This window comes from Neovison vison, chromosome 9, assembly GCF_020171115.1.
Source record: "Neovison vison isolate M4711 chromosome 9, ASM_NN_V1, whole genome shotgun sequence".
Classification (NCBI taxonomy): domain Eukaryota; kingdom Metazoa; phylum Chordata; class Mammalia; order Carnivora; family Mustelidae; genus Neogale; species Neogale vison.
Window position 1 is genome coordinate 53971884 of NC_058099.1, and position 23008 is coordinate 53994891.

The 23008-nt window shown below is 37.3% G+C and overlaps 1 protein-coding gene across 6 annotated transcripts in view; it reads left to right on the top strand.

Annotated features, from left to right (window-relative positions):
* Positions 1-23008, top strand: part of NFIB (nuclear factor I B) — a 233129-nt gene that overhangs the window by 199444 nt on the left and 10677 nt on the right. For 3 of the 6 annotated variants that reach the window (XM_044265642.1, XM_044265641.1, XM_044265643.1), the window contains exons 10-11: positions 2566-2648; positions 12659-12747. The exons of 1 other annotated variant lie outside the window; for it this stretch is intronic. In XM_044265642.1, coding sequence (XP_044121577.1) covers positions 2566-2648; positions 12659-12747 — 172 coding nt within the window. The remainder of the gene's footprint in view (positions 1-2565; positions 2649-12658; positions 12748-23008) is intronic. 2 more of the 6 variants (XM_044265644.1, XM_044265646.1) reach the window with 2 other exon arrangements.

Consider the following 23008-nt stretch of genomic DNA (forward strand, 5'->3'; position numbering starts at 1 on the left):
GTGTCATTTTCTTTCCTAGAACAAAAAAAATTGACATGCTCTGTTCTAAGTGAAATTACAGAAACCCCACTTGTTCTCTCTTTCTCAGGTTTTGGAAAGATGTTTTCTATTTTTATTTATTTATTTATTTATGGTGAGGGGGGGCTTCTGAAAACCTAGGAAGGAACACTACAAGAAAAAAGGATAATAGTTTGAGGGTACAGTGAATTCAGCATTCCTTTCTCAAAATTCATGAGACCCCATAGCCTAATCAGTCTAGGTAGACTTGTAATTCCCATCAATAATCATTAATTTTTCTAACTGGTCTGTTGGTAGAGGGTCCAATGAGCACTTCCCTGAATGCACAATCAGGGAAGACTAAAAATTGATTTGTCCTAAAGATTAGCTATGTACAGTACAGCCACTCAAATACTTTTAAAAGTGGATGTGTTGGCATCTTTCAACAAAGTCAGCAATTTAAATTAAGGCAAATAGAAACAAAGATTTTTTTTTAAAGTTTTTGAAAGACTATCAAAGGATAAATGATCCAAACCAAGTTCTAGAAACTTCAGGTACCTACCCTTCTAGTGACTTTAGTAGATGACATGCAAGGGAAGATCAGTCCCAAATGATCACAGCCCACTATGGGAGTGCTGTCAGCCTGCTTGCTGATACATTATTCTTGTACTCACCTACAGGTTGGTCAAAAAGGGATCTGATTTGACTAATAAAATTGCAAAATATTCAGAAGGGATATACTAGTTGTGTGAAGATGGCTGTATCAGCCCATTTTCCACTCCTGCTTAAAAGAAATAGAGTGACTTGTTTTTCTTTCCTCTACACAGACTTGTAGCTCTAGCTCTCGAGATAGCACTAATAATGAAAAATGGTTCATTGAACTGATAAGTCAATAAAATTAAAGAAAACACATAGACCAGGGAAAACTCTTTCTCATGGCTGAGAAGAGGAAAATACTGCAAGCTTGTTGCGACTCTCTAAGGATGAGGCCTTTCTCCAGCTGTCCATGCTGTCCTTTGAATCCCAGGAGCCTGGACATTGAATGGGGACTCTGGCTCTTCTGGCTGCCCGTGGATGAGCCCTTTATTCAGGAGTAATTAATAATGAATTGTGAGCATCTTCACTGTTTTAAAAAGTTAACCTAACAAAACCCTCAATGGATCTAATTCTGCAACCCTTCAAATGAACATGGCAGAATGAATATATTTGGTTAAAAAAAAAAAAAACCCAAAACCTTTTAAAGGAGTAATTAATAATGAATTGTGAGCATCTTCACTGTTTTAAAAAGTTAACCTAACAAAACCCTCAATGGATCTAATTCTGCAACCCTTCAAATGAACATGGCAGAATGAATATATTTGGTTAAAAAAAAAAAACCCAAAACCTTTTAAAGGAGTAATTAATAATGAATTGTGAGCATCTTCACTGTTTTAAAAAGTTAACCTAACAAAACCCTCAATGGATCTAATTCTGCAACCCTTCAAATGAACATGGCAGAATGAATATATTAGGTTAAAAAAAAAAAACCCAAAACCTTTTTAAAGGTTAATGTCTGGATTTCTTATCAATCTGATAGTGTTAAACCAAACATTTTAGCTTCCTTCAGAGCTGTAGATGTAACAGGAGTGGTGAAAATGTAGTGCTTCTGTTTATTCCAGCACGGGGCAAGGAGAACGCTTTAGTGCTGGGAACTCCTTTCCTTGGGAAAACAAACAAATCTTTAGGAATAGGGAAACGTTTTCTTTGGAAAATTCACTGTGTACCAAAAAGCACCTCTACAAAAAGGACTTGCAGGGTGAGACTAAATAACTTTAAGAATATTCACCATTGGTCCTTAGTGCCTGGTGGCCAAGTATTTCAAAGGTGTCACCACCCCTTCCCTGGACCAGTCGCAAGAAATCGACTTTTTGTGCTTATGGAAAAGAAAGAATTTTTTTTTCAAAAACATTTCTGTCAAATCTAAGGTCATTTTCACACTAAATGAAATACTGACTTAATTCACTCTATATAATATAATAAGTAGAGAGACTCCTCCCTCATGTTAGGAATATTAGATTTTCTCTTTAGTAAGACATGTTTCATTTTGTATCATCAAGCACATCTGCTTAAATCCCATTCATTACAAGCTTTCACTTTTTCCCAATAGACTTTCAGTCTTACACTTAGAATCACAGACTATCATTGATGCTCCCATTATCAGACAGCTACTATCTGGTGAAACATGACATGTAGGAAAAGGACCCTTCTACTTAGCCAGTCCTTGATTCTCCTGTCGGACTGTACCAGAGCCTATAAGCGTGGGATACCCATACCAGAGGCTGGGATGTGGTTAACTGGACAGATTTTTGGGGAGGGAGGTAAACGGGTTGAGTTGAGGTCAACTGCCAATTCTTTAATGTCACTTGGTGTTCACTCAGATGAAAGAATAGAGAAATAGAGACACTTTTCTTTTTTTTTTTTTTTTTTTTTGGTTGCCTGTCCCACGTCCTGGGTTTTCTTTTACATGGACAGGGTGTTCATTCTGATAGTTCACAATTTTTATCTTTGTTTTTGTTCTTCCTTAATCAGCCTACACAGCCTCAGGCACATCTCAAGCCAATCGATATGTGGGACTAAGCCCAAGAGACCCATCCTTCCTACATCAGCAACAGGTGGGCAAGCTTCACCCAGGTGTGACGGTGTAGCACGCTTTCGCATTGGTGCTCTCTCCATGCTGCCTCTCAGATCTGGACTCAGAACGGGGCTCCCGGGGCTTCTGGGAAAGAAACTGATCATTTCATTTTCCAGAATATTTTCTCATTTATCCTTTGTTTCTTGCCTCTCTAAACAGGCTTGCTCAAATTGGCTCAAGACCTTTTCCATCTCTGTGACCTCTATCCATAACATCCATGAGTAAACTGGGTCTCGGCCAGGGTATTTTCCTCAGTCTCATTGGCTATTGAGAACTTACTAGCCTTTAGCTTCCAAAGACAAAAAAATTGAAAACTGATTAAAAAGCCCATTAGGGTAGAAGCAGTACACAATTTGTGTTTTTTGAGCTCTTTCATATTTTCCAGATGTTTTACTCCTCATTTTGGACTTTTAGTCCAAGAGGATGAATTATGAAGCTAAAATCTCGGGCGACACATCATTCCTGTTTTAATAGGTTTAAATTGGTTTACTGATTTCAGATGTGATAAAACACTTTTTTTGTGTTCTGCTTTCTTACATCATTTATGTTTCAAGTAGCATTTTAAATTTCACATCTCATTAATGCTGTAAATTTAATGCAAATGAAGTGTTTACCCAAACTGTGAAAATATACAGCCAGGATTAATGGTGGCTTATAAACAAATTAGCCACAGTCAAAAGCATGGAACTTACCAATACAGAAATCCCACGATTCTAGTTAAGGGATAACAGAAATAATTCTAAACACTTCAGAATTTAAATATATTTTATGATGCATATGTTTGCTGCTCTCAAACTCTGATAGCAGAGCAGTTCAAAATAAACAGCGTGCAAAATATTAAGTAGGGAAAGGTAGTCTATGAATAAGAAAGAGCTGGTGTAACTAACTGGCTCTTCATTCGTAAGATATATGGGCTTATGTCACATCTGTCTGTTTTTACGTACATGGTCAGCCTGCGCAGGGACTCATCCCTGCTTCTTTTGTCCTGGACTCGCCCACTTAGCTTGTGTTGTGTCTTTCTTAGCCATGCCTCGTGCGGAATTCCCAAGTCCTGCCCAGTTGCGGACCAAAGTAGCAGACCACGTAGATCAAAGGTCACCACATGTAGAGTTCAGAGAAAAATCCTAAAGATGATAGCTTATTCAAGATACTTGAGGCTGTGCCAGAGTTTTAAAAAGCAAAACAAAACAAAAGAGTGAGAACTAACTGAAAACATCTGTACACAGTTACGAAAAATACCAAATAATAATTAGTGGTTTTGCCCACCATTGGCTTTTCAACATAATTCTCTGGAATGTTGCTTTTTTTCACCTCTAAAATTGCTATAATATGAAATGTGTTATAATTACTATAATATGGTTCTATTTGACAAATGTATATGTTCACTGTATTTTCTAAAAACATATGTAGGATTTATAGGTTCAGAGGCTTGCTCTTTTAAAAATCATTCCACATATTTTCAGAAATATTTTTACCATGGGATTTGCATTATTCTTTATGACACATCTCTACTTTCTAGTTAATTTTTAATTCATAGACACATGCCTCCATTATTTAAAACTTTAGCACCAAAAACATTAAGTTTATACCCAGTTTCATGTATTTAGAAGTAGTCTTCCTATCCCCCTGTGCTCACCCACGGCAGCTTTAATATTCTTTTCATATCTGTATTTATGACTCACGTTAGAGGCTCAGGGAATTATGATCACAAAAGTTCATCGTGCAGAAGTTACTTCTTTCACTTATCCCAAGGATAGATCAAGAAAACTTAGCAAGCCTCAGTAAAGTGTGAGTCTTCAGAGAGATGGAGGTCGGAGCACATTTTAATTGGAAAAAAAAATACACACACACACACACACACACACACACATATTCTGGAGCTACAGACTTTTCTCATCAAAGACCACCACTTCTTGTTTAAGTGGACAGTGTCAAGTGAAGACCTGTTAACAATGTAAATAATATTTGTTTGGTCAAATGCAGTTGACGTTTATGGAACGTACTGGTATTTACCAGGCAAACGGATAATTTGCCCTGCGCATGATGGAAGACTTAGTGCTACTTTTTGAAACAAAGAAGCTCAATATACCAAAGTTATAATGAGCTACAGTTTTGAGGCATGCAGAAAACATGTGCGTGCATCTCATACTGTATGCGAATATTACTGAAGTAAGGTTCCAGTTAAAAGATGATTACTTTTATGCTTCTAAATTTTAAAAAGAACCATTGAGCTGAAGTTTCAGGCTTACTATCCAGGAACAGAGGGACGGGAATAGTTTAAGTGACTGCAGTAGAGTAAAGGTTATGCTTTCCCACAGCAGAAATGAGATTGATTTACTGTGTCCTTTCATTACTTTACAAAGATTTAAAAGAGACCACTCTTGTAACAGCAGGTTCTAAATGCATTTGGTTTAAAGCACTCAGTGATGAATGAAAAGGAAAATCAAGGGGTACATGAAATAAAGGTAATCAATCATTTTATATTAGCTAGGAGAAATTCAAAATTAGAAAGGCAATGGATTTAGTCTGAGAGAGTTCTTTTAAACATTCCCCATAGCCTTTAATATACATGACCTCTTAAGAATAAATATTGTTGCCAGGTACATTCTTTAGTTTATTGGCGGCTGCCTTATAAAGATTTATCCTTTTAGGTTATGAAAAGTATTGATGTGTAATGTGCAGTGCTATTTTTTCTCAGAAAAGAACTTTAATATAGCCTACATAAATTAGGGTTAACGATAAATTTAAAATTGTTGAATCATTCTATCTTATTAATAATCTTTCCACAAGATGATAATAAAGTAGACCTTTCAAAATAGTCACTTCTAATACACAAGGATACTGGCCTTCTTTGATTGAGATGGCCAATGTTAAAATTAACCCTATGTTCCACTTGAAAGAGTAATATATCCATATCGGCAAACTTGAATCCTAAAAGTATATGCTTTTATGCCCATCACCTTGGTACACATACAGCTGTTATTAGTATTTATACCTCTCTGTGCTCCTTGATAATGGTTATTACTGATTCTTATCGGTCATTAACTGACTTGAAATACTAGATTTTTTCTGACACAGGAATTTCACCTGTCACTGCAACTATGATATCTCATTTGAATCTAAAAAATAAAAAAATCCATAATCATGAAGAATAGTTCAAAAAGATTCATGTAAACCAGTTGATAATTTGCCATTAAAAACAAACCTCTCTAACTGGTCATGATAATCAATTCATGCCGGCTGATCAGGACTTGAAATTTTTTTTTTTATCCTCTACTACAATCTTGTGTGTTGTGTGGTGCAAGGTCTGGAACTAGACTGTCTCTGGGGTGATTGGCTTAGTTCATGCACTCACTGTTGGCTTGGGAAGATCTTAAAAGCAGGTATCAGTTGGAACTCCATATTCTTCTTTAACTTTCCTGTTGGAAGGTGGTGTGGTGGCTTGAGGAACTCCTGGGTCCTGCTTTGGGAAACTGAGCTCTGTAGTCTTTCCTGACTAAAAAAGAAATGTCTTTTTTATGATTTGGAACTTTTCACAAATGTCAAAGACTTCCTCTCTGAGTCAACCTCACAGAAGTTTAGCAGAACGCAGTGTTTTCCTTTCCTTGTACTGTACGAGGGCGTGTACACATGCACCACGATAGGCAAGGGGGGAGGTTCACGTCCCGTTTCGTCTCTCTGAGAAAATGGGAGCTCTATAGCAGAGTCTTGGATGTTGCTCCATATTTGAAAATACAGAAATCATTCCGTAATCCAGTCTACCTCTTTTAGCATAAATGGCGAATACGAGACAACTTACATGAATTAGCACCAGTTCCTTATCTGGTCAACCTCACCACGAATTTGTTAAGTCCCAGGCCTTCTTTCTTTGCTCTCATAGAAAGTTGCATGATCAAAGAGGGTCTAGTTACCTTGATTTTCACCCTTCTATTTGAGTGTAAGGTTGTAATAAAAATATAAATCTATTATACATCAGCATAAAATATTAAAAAAATCTTACTGCAAGTTGGAAGTAAATGTTTGTAGCTAAGAGGCTTCTCGTTTGGAAATAGAAGATTACAATTCAAACCAACTATTGAAAGCATATAAACTTTTGATACAGATTTGAGATTTTGATAAAATAAATGGGAGGTCCCTCTTGCCTTTCCAAAGGGAGACAACAAAGTCAAGTAAACTCTAGTATGTAAGACATAAGGCTTATTTTCATCATCTCTCAAAATAATAATCTCCTGACTATATATAGTACTTACTGTTAGCTCTAATGAATGCATGGCCTGATCATCTCAGGTCCTTGCATTACATATGCACACAACTGCATGGGTTTTATTGGTGCTTGAGCTTCAGCATGTTACGACTCTTGCATGACTACTTAATGCTATTATTTTCAATTTCAATTACTGGGCCACCTTATATTAAAAATATTTTCAACACTTTCCTTGATACAGTTTCACAACTCAAATTTGGAGGTACTTTTCATTATAGTGGACATGTCTGTTACACCAGATGGCCTTCCTAAGACATTGCCTCTGTAGGATTTTTTATTTTATTAAAATAATTAATTGAAATTTCTTTACGATGTTTGTCCTGGCAAATGGGAAAGCCAAAGCTAGGTACATTGAGACCACTGTGAAGAGGTAGTCTTTTATTAGAGGCAAGCAATTGAAAGGACACAAGTGGACGGGACGATCAACAAACCCTTCAATAAAGTCAGGAAGCAGCCTATCAACACTCGGGCTGTTCTTATTGTGTCTGTTATCATAATTGACAGCTTGACGTAAAACCCTATCACATGACTTCTGGGTAGGTATGTAAATGGATAAGAGGTCACTCTTCACATATGCTAGCTGGAGAGGAAACACATTTAAAGGAAGTTTCAGTCAAAATAACGGCATGCAAATGTTTAGCTTTTTGGCTAGTTCTTAAGTTTAAAAAAAAAAAACAAAACCTTCCAGGGTCTGTTTTATCATTCATTTATTTATTCACTTACTGTGAGTAGTTATCAAATGCTAATATCCACACTTGCTCTTAGCCAAAAGCCCGAGAAGGGATCAAATGCTAATATCCAGATAAACCATTCTAATTACTGTAAAAATAAAGTTTTGTTTGCTGTAACCTTAAATTCAGTCAACAAAATCACGAGGGAAAAATTATCTTCTTCGCTGAAAATATTTACTTGAAAAGATCTAAGTTGAATCAGGGAAGTAGAGGAAATTCTGAAAGTTATAATTACAGCCATTTTAGCCTTAAATATTCTTGGGCTGCACATGAAGGACAAGGTAGGAAAAGAACAGTGATAGGCAATCTAGTGTCTTGGGTGAGAACCAGGGATTAGGAGTTTGCAAGTGTGGTTTCAATGTTGACACAATCAGGGCATGTCTGACCTTGGACAAGTCCATAAACTTTGCTCTTCTGTATCTTTATCTTGGAAAGGAAAATGTAGAGGTTAAATTACCCAATCTCTGAGTTCCCTTGAAACCTTAAATTTTACAAGTTAAAGTAGTCTCCATCTAAAAAAGCCTTTCATTTTCTGATACTTAATGACTCATGGTCAGCTATGTTTACTTTGTTCATGGGTTATGCATACCCATTTAAAGTAATTCTACTGTACTAATTCAATTAAATATCAAGAAGCATGGGTTTCAAAAACTGACATTAGAACTTAAGGTCCCAGGATGATTCTGAATATCTTTTTTTTTTTTAATGTGTTATCTGTCTTACATATAACAGTTTCATTCTGAACATTTTGCTTGTTCATTCGGACTACACCCTATTCATTCAGAGGCCATTTTATTTGCTCCATGGTGAGTAACTAATAATCTCAATAAAATAAAATTCCACAAACTTAAGAGTTAGAGGAGAGTTTGGATATCGGCATGTTGATCTTTTTAAGCACCCCCTCAAAAACACCTCTCCCGCTCAAAAATCTGTTTCCCTGAGGTTATCCGGAGAAATGAAAAAAACCTGAGAGAACACAAAAACACACTTTTCAAGCTATTCCCTTGAGGGTCACTGTAAACTTAAAAAAAAAAAAAAAAGTGAGAAGGTAAATTTGCCTGTGTTGATTATTCTGTTTACAGTTTAATGGTTTATTGGTTCAACTGAGAGCTGTTGTCATCATGAAGGACTGTTAGTACATTGGCCTGTTTGCTGAGTCTAGCAAAATAGAACATTTTGCTTACCTTCTTTCCTTTGTTCCCAAAGCTAATTGCTAAGCATTTAACAAAAGCCCCTGTTAATAACAATGGAGGGCCGTCATTGGAATAAACAAAATCTTAACTCTGAAATCACAAGCAATATTGATCCTTTATGGCTGTCAGCTACCTACCTATGGGAGTGGAGTGTAGGTAAGGCTAAGACCCAAATCTCAGGTGTTTTTCCCTTATGTAGATCTTTTTTTTTTCCTGTGTAGATTGTTGAGGCCAACTGGTTGGACCCATCCTTGTAGGCAAGGAACAATGTTTCCATTCCAGAGACTTTATAGAACTCCATCCTAAGAACATCTGCAATGAAAACTTTACCTTCACTTCTTTCTTAGCTGTTTCCACTATTTCCACCTTAACCCTTTACTCACAGCTTTTTTGGAAGAGAATCTTACTTCTGTACTTCACCTTCTGCGTGCTTTTGGAATTCCAAGTATAATTGTTTTAGTATAAATTTTATCTTAATTTTCTAGGTAGTCTAATTTCATATTGGTAGATGCATATAAATTAAAGAATTAAAATTATTTATGTGAGTGTGCATTTCTATAAAGATATGGATATGCTGAGGTCTGTCAGACTCTATTATTGTTATAAAAATAAGAATTGCTGTCCATCTCCATAAAGACAACTTTAACAGACTGAATTTCTAAACTCATCAGTACCTAGTGTTTTAAGCTTGATTACATTGGAGAAAGCGAGTCATTTCCTAATTCTTGAGGGAAAATACTTGGAAAAGCCATTACAGTGTTATTGAAGCTTAGGTACCACTTAAAATTAAAGTTTTAAATTTTAATTTAAAAAGAAATTGATAGCTTAAGTATGTAACACTGACTGTCTCGCAGGACAGAAAGTGAGGAATCCCCGTACCAACCTCAAATAACAATTATCACAGATTATTTTAAATTTATTTAGAGCATAATGTAAAAAGTTTTTTTGTTGGGGATACTGACTTATAGTAATACTAAGTACATTTAACGTGGCCCCCAAAGAAGCTTTAATACACATAGGATTCACCTTTTATCACCTAGAATCTGGTCAAAATTTGTCAAACTGTCTTCATAATTGATCTTATTAGGAATAATGTCATGGAAATCTTTAGTGAAGGGGTGATTTCTATTTTAATTATTTGTTTCCCCCACCACACCATCACCTTTAAAATTTCACTTCATCAGGAAGTTTATTAATTCAAAGATGCTTAATGCAAAAGAAACTTAATAAAGTAAGACCAAAAAACCTGTACCTGTAAAGTCTCTTGCTTAAGTGACTTGGCTTAAGTCATTTATAACATATAAGCATGTACACACCTGTCTTCTCTGAAATTTTTGGAAGTGTTGATAAATGTTACCTCACAATCTAAGTAGCTAAGTAAATATACTTTTTATTTTTCATTTTCAGTAACAGAGAGGAAATTAATCCAATACAGATGAATATCTTGCCAATTTCTTATTGCTAGCTACTGCATTCCGTGATCGTTTTGTATGTATCTTATCATATTTTCTGTTTGGAAGAAAATATTCCAATTGAATTTATCTTAAGTGTGGATGAAAGCGAATAGCTGTAGTCAGGTTTAACCCCTTTGGGACTACTCTTAGGAAAGAAAAGTCCAAAAATATATTAGTTTTAAATCTTATATATGTGGCCAAAGATAGCCCACCTGACATCTTTTAGGAAGGTAAACCAACCAATAAACGAAACATGAGCAACGTGTGAACAACAAAAAAACTAGGCAGTTTACAAATGCTTCCTTCCAAGTAGACACAGTGTTTTGTAATTATTTGTGAGACAAGTCCGCTCATCAGCGAGTCACATTTAGGCTCCCGTGACTTTGTGACAGCATCTTTGTTCGGACGTCTCTCCAGTCTAAGCTGAAGGCCCCACAGAAGCTAACCTGACGTTAGTGGAACTATCGTGATCTGTGCCTGAAGAGACACCTACATTCTGGAGAATGTTTAATTGAGTGAAAACTAGGATTTTCATTGACTAGAGCAGAATCAGTAAGTGATCCCTAAGGTCATCTTTACACGAGCTCAAGTTTTTTGGTGTTTGTTTTTTTTTTAAACTGTTTTTAGATTATTTTCATAGTACTGCTTTTAAAAAACGTATTTTGAAATAGACAATCGGCTTACTGTTGGGATAAAAACAACAACAACCATGTTCAGGCTGCCCCATCACATTGCATTACGGATTCGAGTAATGCAAGTAATTGGAGAACTTGTCAAAAATCTCGTCATAAAGTTTGTGATCTGTTTGATTTTAAAACTAAGCAAATACACATTTTCTCCATCATGCAAGGTTGATGGTCCATTTTAAGAATATTTTTCATTCCAATTTAATTTTTTTACTGGTTTATGGCTTCTTTATGAATATAGTCTGAGAAGAATCTATGTACCTATCAATCTATCTGGCCATCTCTCAATCTGTCTGTCTATCTATCTGTCTACCTCTCCATCTGCCTACCTACCTACCTATCTACCAACCTACCTTAAGGGAATTTTTTCAGTTCTTTATAAAATTACTTTCAACTAAATTATCAATATAATGAAAACACGTCTTTTGGAAATTTTAAGATGGTATTTTTGGAGACTCATAGATCTGTAGAAAAGTGCGCAAAACGATTATTCCAAAACGCCAGAATCACTATTACTTAAAATGTGTAGAAATCCATTGGTTTAACAGGAAACGTAAAGGTTCTTAATAGCCAATTTTTTTTAGCCTTAACATTATCAGAAAGGATTACAATAATTTACCATCAGTTTAAAGGCACTTTGGCTGCAATCATCATCTTGTAGAAATCCTCACTGAAAAGCAGCAAACAGGGTTCAGCGGATTGCTGTAAGTCATCTTTTCAATATGAGACGCAGCTAATTTACAGCATGGCTACCTAACGATTAAAAACCATCTTCTTCTTGTGGGCACCCCCCCTTCGCCCCTGCCCCAGCCCCCTGAGCCAGATAAGTTTACTTTCTTAAGCATAAAAATAAGCAATATATCTTTTCAATAAATCTGCTAGCACTGTAGGGCAGCTGTGAACCAAACAGAGCTGGGTAGGGTTACTGGAACCCTCTTCCGAAGGGCAGAGCTGATGATTCCGAGATCTGGGAAGAATTTGTTTCGGCTTGTACTCAGAGCATTCCTCGCTCTATTCCGATGGGGTAACGTATTTTAAATGCCATTACTCTGAGTTTAAAAATGAAAGTAGAAGTTCTTATCAACTCTTCCTAAACAGTGCCACTTTGGCTAAAATAAAATTAGGGAACATCTAAAACAGAGAGTGCCTTGATGCTTCTAAGCAGGAGCTAGGGAGAACTTAGAGGTGGGCTTTTACTCCTCTGAACTGCATGTCTCCTGTGTTTTGCAAACCGCATGCTTGAAGTTATTGATTATTTTGCTCAAGGCAGATGATTTGGTATGCTGCATTAAAAAAAATGCTTTTTTAATTTTCTTCCTAAAATATATCTCTCTATTGAATATTAACGTTTGCTTTTGTTTCAGCTCAATTTGTACTCTAATAATGGCTAATTGTGATGTTCTAAGCACTCGTTTCTCTCGTATGCTTTAATTAATGGAGAAGCATATTGCAGTAGCTTTTTCTAAAAAAAAGAGTCTGGGAAGTTTTGCTTTGCAGAGTAAGGTTTTCTTTTGCCTTTTTTTTTTTTTTTTTTTCTTTAAGTTGCCTCTTGGGAAAGTAAGGTTAATGCCATGTACAATACTAGTTTGCATGTATTCATTTAAATACTAAAAACTGTAGTACTGCTCGATCCATATCTGACTGCTAGGTTTCAATTGACAGCTGAGGATTTGTGACTGGACCATGAATCAAAACGGCAGGCATTTATACCCCAGTACCAGTGAGGATACATTGGGAATTACTTGGCAAAGGTAACATTTTAATTATTTCCAACCCTACACTTACACCTAAAAATTACATGAGCTATAGTGTTTGTTTTTAACTAGTTTGACGGAAAATATATGTTAAAAATTTAGTTGTTTTGGCTTTACCATCCCTCTTTCCCTCCCCTCCTGCTTTCTTTCTTATGTAAATGCATCTTCAGATTAATTTGGGACTGTAGCCTATGCTAATTGATCATTGGAATTTCTAAGTGCTGTCAAATGTTTTTAACAGTTTATAAATCGGGGGAGGGGGTGGGGAGGAGATTTGACACTTAGATCTCAGGACCTGAAAAGTGAAATCATAGTTCCAGGGAAGATTTTTCAGCTGTTTGAGGTTTAATAAAGCATTGTTTTTTTGCATTATAGATTCTTCTCTTTTCAGCTCTTTCCTATCCTGCTTACTTTGAACGATTTTACTATTTATTTATTCCCCTGTCAGAAGGGAAAAGCTAGGACAAAACTTTCCAGTTAGTCAAGTTAACTGTTATCAATCCACTCATTGATTTGGGGGGTCAGAAGATTGTTGAAATCAACAGTTAAAGAAGGAATTTGATGGAAATAAAGTTTTAAACTCTGATCATTGATATGAATCATTGAGAACTGAATTTATTTGGTTGGCTGAGAAAATTGTGCTGAAACTTCATTTTCAAAACTAGTTTAGATATGGTCTCATGTATTGGTTTTGGAAAGTAAGTAGTGCTAAGTCTACTTCTTATGTATTATTTTAATAAAGAACAAATTGTGTCAAATGGACAAATTAAATAATTAAAATTCATGGCATAATCCTATGTAATAAAAGATAAAAATTTATAGAAAAGAGTGAGGTAATCCCATAAGGAGTTCACCAAAAGTAGAGCCAACATTATTTTCCAACCCTGTTGTAAGTATAATGCCTGCCTGAAAATTACATACTCCAGTATCAGTTGTTATCATGCTGTCCATCTCCATTTTATTGAAGAGTCGAGTTTAAAAGAATTCAGTTAACAAAATGTTCACTTTTACTCAGGTGAAAACCACGAAAATTATTTAGAGTCCATTTTTAAAACTTCATGAGTTTTTATTAATACATTTCCTAAAATGAATATGATATGACTTTTCCTCTTTTTAAAGATTGGTATAACATCCACTTTACGATGTATACATTTTTATATATTTAAATTTTTTTTCTCCAAGAAGCTTACATAATTCCTCCATTTGGGAAAAAAATACAATATATGCTCATAAAAAAGAAAATAAGCACAAGGAAAGCACCTTTTTAAAATAGTTTTAGTAAGAATATGAATTAACTCCGATGAAACTGTGGTTCAGTGGTCTTAATTATTTTTAAGTTAACTTCATTGGATTTGAGAACACCATGTTTAGATTTGATTTTATTAAATAACTTCCTTATAGTCTATGTTCTCTCTGTCAATCAGCAGAATGGACTGTGTCTGTGTGTAGGCCTACCGTATTTATAAGAACTGTAAGTCATATGAAGTCTACTCATTTTTTTGTTTTTGTTTTGTTTCATTTTTTAAAGATTTTATATATTTATTTGACAGAAAGATCACAAGTAGGCAGAGAGACAGGCAGAGAGAGAGGAAGAAGCAGGCTCCCCGCCAAGGAGAGCCCAATGTGGGGCTCAATCCCAGGACCCTGAGATCATGACCTGAGCTAAAGGCAGGGGCCCAACCCACTGGGCCCTACCCAGGCACCCCTCTACTTGTGTTTTTAAATGTGGCTATAGCTGTGTGAACTTCTAAATCTGTGGATTATTGATTGATATTTACTTCTTTAAAGTGGGTTAGTACCTCTATAAAAAAACATGAAAGCCAACTAAAGATATAAGTTATTGTGATTTGAAATAAAACTACACCCAGTTCCTAGTCATTTTTTGAATCAAAAGTTGATATCCCCAGAAGGGGAAAGGTGAGTGGACAGTGAATCCACACAGAACTCATGGATCGGGGTGAACGGATATGATGACTAACCCCAGTTCTTAGGAGAGAGAGAACATTGTTCATGGTACAGAATCCCCTCTGGTTGAAAAAATTGGCGTGGTAATCAGCTTCAGGTTAGAAAGAGTTGGAAAGAAATTCACAACAAATTTTAAGATTTTCTTTCTTCCCCTCCCGAAGATTCACTTTTTTGATTAGCTGATAATGATACATAGGATGGATTTAATATTTCAGAAAGCTTTAAAAACGTAGCTTTTGGTTTGTTCCTTTTTTATCGTGATTCGGAAGGCACATCATCCATAATGGTGGCCATCACAGTCACGCATTCAACAGGTATTTATTAAATCTGGGGTAGGCTGTCCCAAATGTTGGGTGACTGATGTAGGTGCTCACAGTTCTGACAACCTAAATATCCTGCAGTTTACAATAAATATGCTCAAACAAGACTGCAATTTGCTTTGATTTGTTGTAGTGTTTTTTTTTTTTTTTTTTTTTAATGGGCAAAAGGTGAGTCCAGATCTGATAATACAGATAGCCCCTGTCTGTGGCACAACATATATTCATAACATATTCATGGTCTGTGCTCTGTGCTTTTTTATGAAACTTCGTGTGTGTGTGTGTGTGTGTGTTTCTAGAAAAGATATTGAAAAAAGAAATCATTAACTTCTGCAATACTCCAATTTATTTTTAAGATTTTATTTATTTATTTGACAGAGAGGGAGATCACAAGTAGACAGAAAGGCAGACAGAGGGACAGGGGGAGCAGGCTCCCTGCTGAGCAGAGAGCCCGATGTGGGGCTCGATCCCAGGAGTCTCTGAGATCATGACCTGAGCTGAAGGCAGAGGCTTAACCCACTGAGCCATCCAGATGCCCCAGTACTACTACTACTTTTAAGGCAGAAAACAGATTTCTAAAATCATCAGGGAACTGCTACAACTTTAAAATAATCTGATTAAATCAAAAATATCTGAGAAATGTAGAGCCGTTCAACCAGAGAACTAAATAATCTGCCTTTGTCACAGTGGAATAAAGAAACTATCGGGCTATTTTTGTGGTGGCGGTTGCTTTTTGTTTTCAACAAAAGGCAATCCCTGGAGACTTCCTAGTGGAAAAGGGCAAAGCAAAGAAGGTGTTTGGGTTTTGCTGTGTGTTTTGGCTTTGCTTTGTTTTATTTTTGTTTTGATTGTTGTTTGTTGCCATTACTTTTCTTAGTACAATCCCTTGTCCATGGTGGCCTCCCTTTCTGCTTTAAGCCAATTCTTCTGTAGATGTGTTTCCAAGTCACAGGCTGCACCTTGTGCAGGACTGAAAATGGCAGAGCCCAGAAGCCGGGCCACTGTAATCAAAGCTGGAAGATTTCCTCCATCCTCCTCCCTCCCTGCCCCACCCCCACTCCAGCGGAGAAACAATCCCTTAGGATCCCAGGCTGATGGACTCCATCAGAAAGTTTTCACAGACTTCCTAGGTTGCAACCCTGAAGGTGTTTTGTTGTTTTCACCTTAGAATTTTCTGAGCTGTGTTTGTGTGTGTATGTGTGTGTGTGTTTGCTTGCACCTTGAAAATGTGAATTTTTCTGTCTAACCCTAGGGTTCCTGCAGTTATCCCAGAATGCAGTGCTTTAGGGAAGGGCTCATTTTTTGAGTCAGGAGGGGCTTCGCTCTTCGGAGGGTAATAGGTGATGAGTTGCTGATGCCGTTCATAAGGGTACTGCTGTGTCTGTGCTTTGTCCTCCAAGGGGGACAAATGACACTGTGGCATATGGGAGTTATGTGGGTACAAACAAGCATAGCAGTGAACTCCCTAACTGGCTTTCTTTTTTTTGAAACTGTAGCCTGAACATGGCTTGCACTATCAAGTATGAAAGAGCAATACAATTGAATGAAAAAGCAAGCCTAAGGACAATCCAAGAATAATATAAACATAAGTTATTTTAAAACACTGGAGGGAGTGCTTTATGCAAAAGAGAAACTGGCTTTATGGTTCCGTTCCCTCTTCTCTGCCTTCACCCCTTTCAAGAGAAGCAAAGCCACAAGTGAGTGGCTGTATGTGTCTGATGGCTTATATAAACATAGAAGAAGCCTTCAGATGGCTAAAATAAACATGCGCGTGTTACTGAAGGATGTGTTTACACAAACCATTTGCTCAGCCTCTGAAATAATGAATAAATGAAGATTTCACTGAAATAATTGGAAGGATTTCTGGGTCTCTGCTGATGCCGTAATTGAATGGCACCAAAGAGACTTTTATCGGGTACTTTCTACGTTACACGTGTTAGCAGTTCCTTTCTCTGAGTTGAACACTTCGTTCTGTAGTGACTTTACACGTGTTTTTGTAAGAAATTGTCGTTTATTACTGCAATTCTAGAGAGTCGCTTGATTTCCCAGGAGAAATTTAGCAGCCAGTAAAGATTATTGGGATCTGGTTGGTCAGGAGCAGGAAGGCAGAAAGGAAGGAATAAGAGCATTCCTTTCCCACGTAGAACCCTGTTTCCGTAACACGGGCCTCGACTATTTACCATCTCTGTGGCTTTGTCCCTAAACTGTTCTGTGTAAGATGCATGTCCTCAGTGATAGAAGAATGAAGATTTAAACAAAAACGACCTTCAGTGTTGGGTCGCAAACCATGTTTGTATGTCAACGCGTGTGGTGTGCGTATGTGACGTATATACACGCATGTGTGCGTGCACAGGCATACATGTGCACGTGTGCATATATGTACGCGTGTGTCTTCACACATACTTAAGATTTTATTTATTTATTTGAGAGCGACACAGTGAGAGAGAACATGATCGAGGAGAAGGTTAGAGAGAAGCAGACTCCCCATGGAGCTGGGAGCCCGATGCGGGACTCGATCCGGGGACTCCAGGATCACGCCCTGAGCCGAAGGCAGTCGTCCAACCAACCGAGCCACCCAGGCGTCCCATCTTCACACATACTTAGACAGAGGGCCCGTATACCATGAGGACAGTATGCGTCCTGCCCCTAGGTAGTCTTAAGAGTTAACTCTTATTTCAACATTACACTTAGACCATCCCTACAAATTCACTAGGTTAGCATTTCCTGCTTTCAGTTTGTTATCTTGACACATAACTACAGCACAACAGCTGGGTTGTTCCTGGAGTTCCTGGGGGGAGCTTTATTTTCAGAGTGCTGAATTTCCTTTTCAGCTGTCAGCTCTAAAGTGTGCTCAAAACGTTCAACTTTTTACACACCACTCTGGGCCCCTAGCACCACTCTGGGACTATATGATAGAAATGCTGATAAGGTAGATGAATGGAAGCATCTTGGGTTGAAGAGGAGAATCGCAAGAGCCAAAAACACGCACGTCCGTTGTTTGGTCAGTGGGAATAGTGATCCGTGTTGTTCTTTGCATCTGAGTCTTCTTTCTAAAAGAAGAGCTCCCTTCTCATGAAAAATTACTTGCACCTGTTATGAAATAAGCAGGGGTACCATTCCTGAAAACAGTCTTGATAGGGTGTTCACAAACACACAGTATCAGCGATCGGCTGTTGAAAATGCATTGGGATTTGCTGCAGTTTTGCCTAACTTTCTCCATTTGTAAAGCAAGATTTGCACAACACAACATTTCCTTTTTATCTAGGAAACTCTTCAGAACACTTCCTAAGAAATTAATTGTATTCCAGCCAGACTTGCTTGCTGCCATCCCACAGGAAATGGGTCAGCAATCCATTAAGATGCCATTAGATAATCTAATTTGGAACTTAATCTCTAAATTAACCATGCTCCATACTTGAAGCATACTTGAGAGAAAGAAAAAAGTTTACGTTTGAATCGATAGGGGAGCCGAAGCGTGAAGAAGGCTGTTTGTTTTTTCTGTAGCTGTGGTCACGTCTCAAGCCGTCTGGTAACCAGGAGAAACCAGACATGATGTAATTCCAGATTGAACTTGAACTTCAGGGACTTAGGATCGGGGAACAATGGACCATAGGAATCAATAATGTCCATTTTCCACATGATTATGTTTGGAGCTTTAAGTTAACCTTTATGGGAGAAGCAGCAGGATCTGCAGTGTGACCAAAATGAGATGATCCAGAGACAAGATGTTAGAGGAAAGAAAACAACGTTTTCCGTGATATTTTCTGAGCAGCACTGCAGATTCCAGCAGGATTAGAAAAGTTCCCGCTCTGCAGTAAACCGGTGGCCTGTTCAGAGCACTCTTTGTTCGCTTAGGTAGGACAAACTTAATCTTATGTTTCCTGTCAGATGATTTTTGGCTGCACTACGGGAGAGGGAGGAGCGCGATTCAGAGAATTCCCAAACGTAAACCTTGCCCATTAACCCTTTGCAATAAAAGAAGCCCATTAAACTCCTACTTTATCTGAAGATGTTTTACGTAAAGCGCCGTATTTACATATGTATTACGTCCAGGAGGAGCCCTCACCGGCCAACGCCCCTTTTATTAACTGACCTTTTTGATTTTCCTGTTGGGCAGTGCTGTGAGTAGGTAGGTCGTGAATTTCTAGCCGTATTTACTTAGATAACAAAGCATAAGAACGAGTACATGTACTCACAAACGTGAAGAAAAAGGAAAAGGCAGAAAAGCTTGTTTGAGTTCCAGAAATTGAAGAACACGAATTTTGAATACTCGCCAACTGTCGAAAGTTACAATTATTCTCCCCTTTGTTAATTCTCGTTTTACATGAAGGGTGGTTTTTTTTTTTTTTTCTTTTGCACATGTGATTCTTGCTGCACGTATATTAGCAGGCATGCTTCAAAAACGTGTTCAGTTCCCTCATCACTTGTGATTTTATGATTCGGAATTCTGATACAAGTAAGTTCTGTTATTTAGAGGTGAAATTGTACAGTGAACGCTGATTTGGGCTTTAAAATGAAAATCATTTGGGAAAGAGTCGCTTTTTGCTTTTGTATAAAACGTACATTTCTTTTTAATTTAGTATGCCTTAGGTGAGTTTCTCTACTGAAAGCCACTATTTGGGAGCACTCTTTTTGTAGAGAATTTCGTCTGCAGTTGAGGACTCACATATGCTAATAAGGGGAGCAGTAGGACTTGTAACAATAGCACTGAAAGGAACCCAGGGACAGAGAGGAATACAGACTAGAGAAAGAATGGAAACCCACGTGTAGGGTTCTCTGCTGTGGCTCAGGCTGTGGGAGGAGATCAGATAACCACTGCAAGCCTGATGATGCTGTATTTTTTAATTGGCTGAAACCTCCCACAGCTACATAAGTCGTTACATATGTATGCCTGTGTGTCCTATAATTTATTTACAATTAGCCATCTTGGCAGTAATTCTCTTTCATTTTCAGGTCTAAAACATGAAAAATATCAAACAATTTTTTTTTTAAATCTACTTAACCTGGCCTATTTAGGGGAATTTGTATTTTACTTACGTCTAAAGTAAACATTTTAAGGAAATACGTTCTTATTACTTTTAAGTATACAGGTTGCCTTGTAGAAGCGTCTTCTGGGATTTTTAAGAGCTTTTTACTTAGAGCGGACAGGAACTGCAGTGAGCACATTGTATCTTCAGCTGCAGTGGTCCAAACATAAGGACTCTGCTTGCCCCATGCTCTTCACTAAATAACATATTTCGCTGGCAGAAGCCATTATTTTTACTTAGAAACTGCTAAGACCCACGCATGGTAAAGTTAACATCCACACCAGCATGCTCCAATAACGAAAACACATCTGAAACAATTGAATATAAATTAATGAGGTTAGATGTCCTACCGTTTTGATATGTTATTTCCAAAATCGTGGGTCTCCAAGGAGTAGCAATAAAGAAGGCCATTTACCTACTTACTTAGGAAACAAATACGTTTCTTTTTCATTACCACGAAGTACTGTTGCTTGGTTCGAGTAATTCCACGAGCCACCTGCAGTTCATGATATTCGGTATTTCCCAAAGAGCCCACAAGAGTACTTTGCAGTTCAGGTAAGAGCTGGCCAGGGAGCTTTCCGGTCCAGATTATTACAAATAGTAATAATCATTAGAAATCATCTTGCATGCAAATAAGATCGTTCAGATAGCAAAAATGATCCTTAAAAATGGGGGCAATACATCGCAGAAATCCAAAACCCGTGTAGAGCCCTTTGTATACTTCACTTGTAGTGTAGCCCCATCTGCATGGAGCTCCATAAGCAAATGATCAACATACAGCCACATCCCTACGCACATCGACAAAGGCAAATATTGAATGCAGCTGAAAAGGATCTGGAATTGGATAAATGAGATACCATTATTTGTGTTGAGATTTGGACTCAAGAGTTTTACTTCTCTGGGAGTCTCAGTGTGTCCCAATGATGTGGACCTTCCTTCATAGAATCTCGTCTACAATTTAAGGATAATACAAATTCTTGTCCGGTGATAAAAGTAAAGTGTGGCTCACAAAAGAGGGAGAAGAGGTAAAGTGTAATGGGTAAAAATGTAGATCCTAGAACCACACTGCTGGAGTTCACATCCTGGCTTCTGCAACTTAATAGCAACATGACTTGGGCAAGGCACATAACTTCCTGGCTCCAGTTCCCTCCTCTGTAAAATCAGAATAAAATTGGCACTTTTCTCATAGATTCACTAGGAGGATGGAAAATTCATAGAACAGTACCTGGCAAATAATCCACACCATATTGGTACTAGAAATGGGTATATTTATTTATTACCATTTTTTGTTCCAATACATTCATTTATTTTTAAATATTTTCTTATCATATAATAAGATATAATAATTCTCACAACTTTTTTTTTTTTTTTTTTAAGTAAGCTCTATGCTCCATGTAGGGCTTGAACTCAATGACTCCAAGATCAAGAGTCCCATACACTACCCACCAAGACAACCAGGTGCTCCCAATGTATAATAATTCTTAAATATGTAGGTACTTAAATACCACCCATGTATTCCTTCAATTGAGCCAGCATGTTTTCCCAAGACACTATAGCATTTGCATTATGTCAAAGTAAGCAGCCAGTCCAAATTCATACACACATGATCCAAGACAGCATGACCCAATTAATACTTAATTAACCTGCCCTTGATTGGCTTTTCCAGGTAGATTTTAGCTATTAGTAGGGGAGATTGTTTATTGTGCATTTTGGGAAAGGTACTAGTACCTGTGTGTTAATTATTGTAGCAAAAGTATGTAGCTGTATAGAAGTATGTAGATAAGGAAGTAAAAAACTTTTTTTCTTGGGGATATTTAAAACAGGTGCAAAGGAATGAAAGGTAAATCCTTCTTTTTAGTTAAGGTCTTTATTTTATTTATTTTTCATGCTTTCTGGGCCATTGCTTATTTTTATTGCTGTCTATAAGTAATGTAGCTCCTAGTAGAGTTGAGGTATTCCTGAATACCTAAAATTCTTTGTGCTTCATTCCTATACTATTTTTGTTAAGCTTCTTGAAAGAGTACTTACTATCTTTGAGGTAAATATGGTAGGCTTATGATTAAATCAGTATGTGAAATCTGAATGAGCAATATTATTACTCCTCTAGAAAGTGTTAATGTGCTGGATACTTTCACAGTTTATAGAATGTTTGACAAATGAGTGACCCAACCCATTATCAGGTAAATGCCGACCAATAATAGTAAATGAATTTTGCCATTCCTCAAATAACTCTTATTTCAAGAAATAGTTGAAGTGAAGTGTTTAAATTTATTTGGTTCCTTTCTCAACTTATTGTTCCACTTGTATTTATTTGGCATTCCGAGGTTCTTGGGTGGTTACTGAGGTAAAAAACCGAGGGCTCATTCCTTCTGGCCTAGAAGACAGAGTCTTCCAGAGAGAAAGTACAACCATCAAATGTAGACTTGCCCAGAGCAATTTTCCATCTTTCTCTGATTGATACAGAGTCTGTTCACTACTTGTAAGTGCGATGACCAACTACTTTATCCAGTTAATCCAAGGATATGAACTATAGTAAAAATAGTGTGCCATTTTTAAAAGGAAGAAGGGAGTACCTTTTTACCCTGTAAACCTCACCCTAAGGTCATTCTAATACAACTTCAACTAGATTTGTTTTCAGAGGATATATATGGACTTTCCGAGTTGCTTGGTCACCCAGACCAACCACATATTCTGGGAGCAAGTCTCCTGCACCATTATTTAGGTTACAATCCAGCTACGTGGGGCATGGGAAATGTCTCCTGAAACATATATTGCCTTCAGGAACTCTGTTCAAAAGTTCTTTCTGATCTAGGGTCGATGTCTGACTTCCCTGGGAAGCAGTATAATATAGTGAAATGGCCATGGGAATCAGAACTGGTTCATATCTGAGGTCTAGGCGGGTCACTTGGGGCAAGTTTAAACCTCTCAGTTTTCTCATCTGTGAAATGG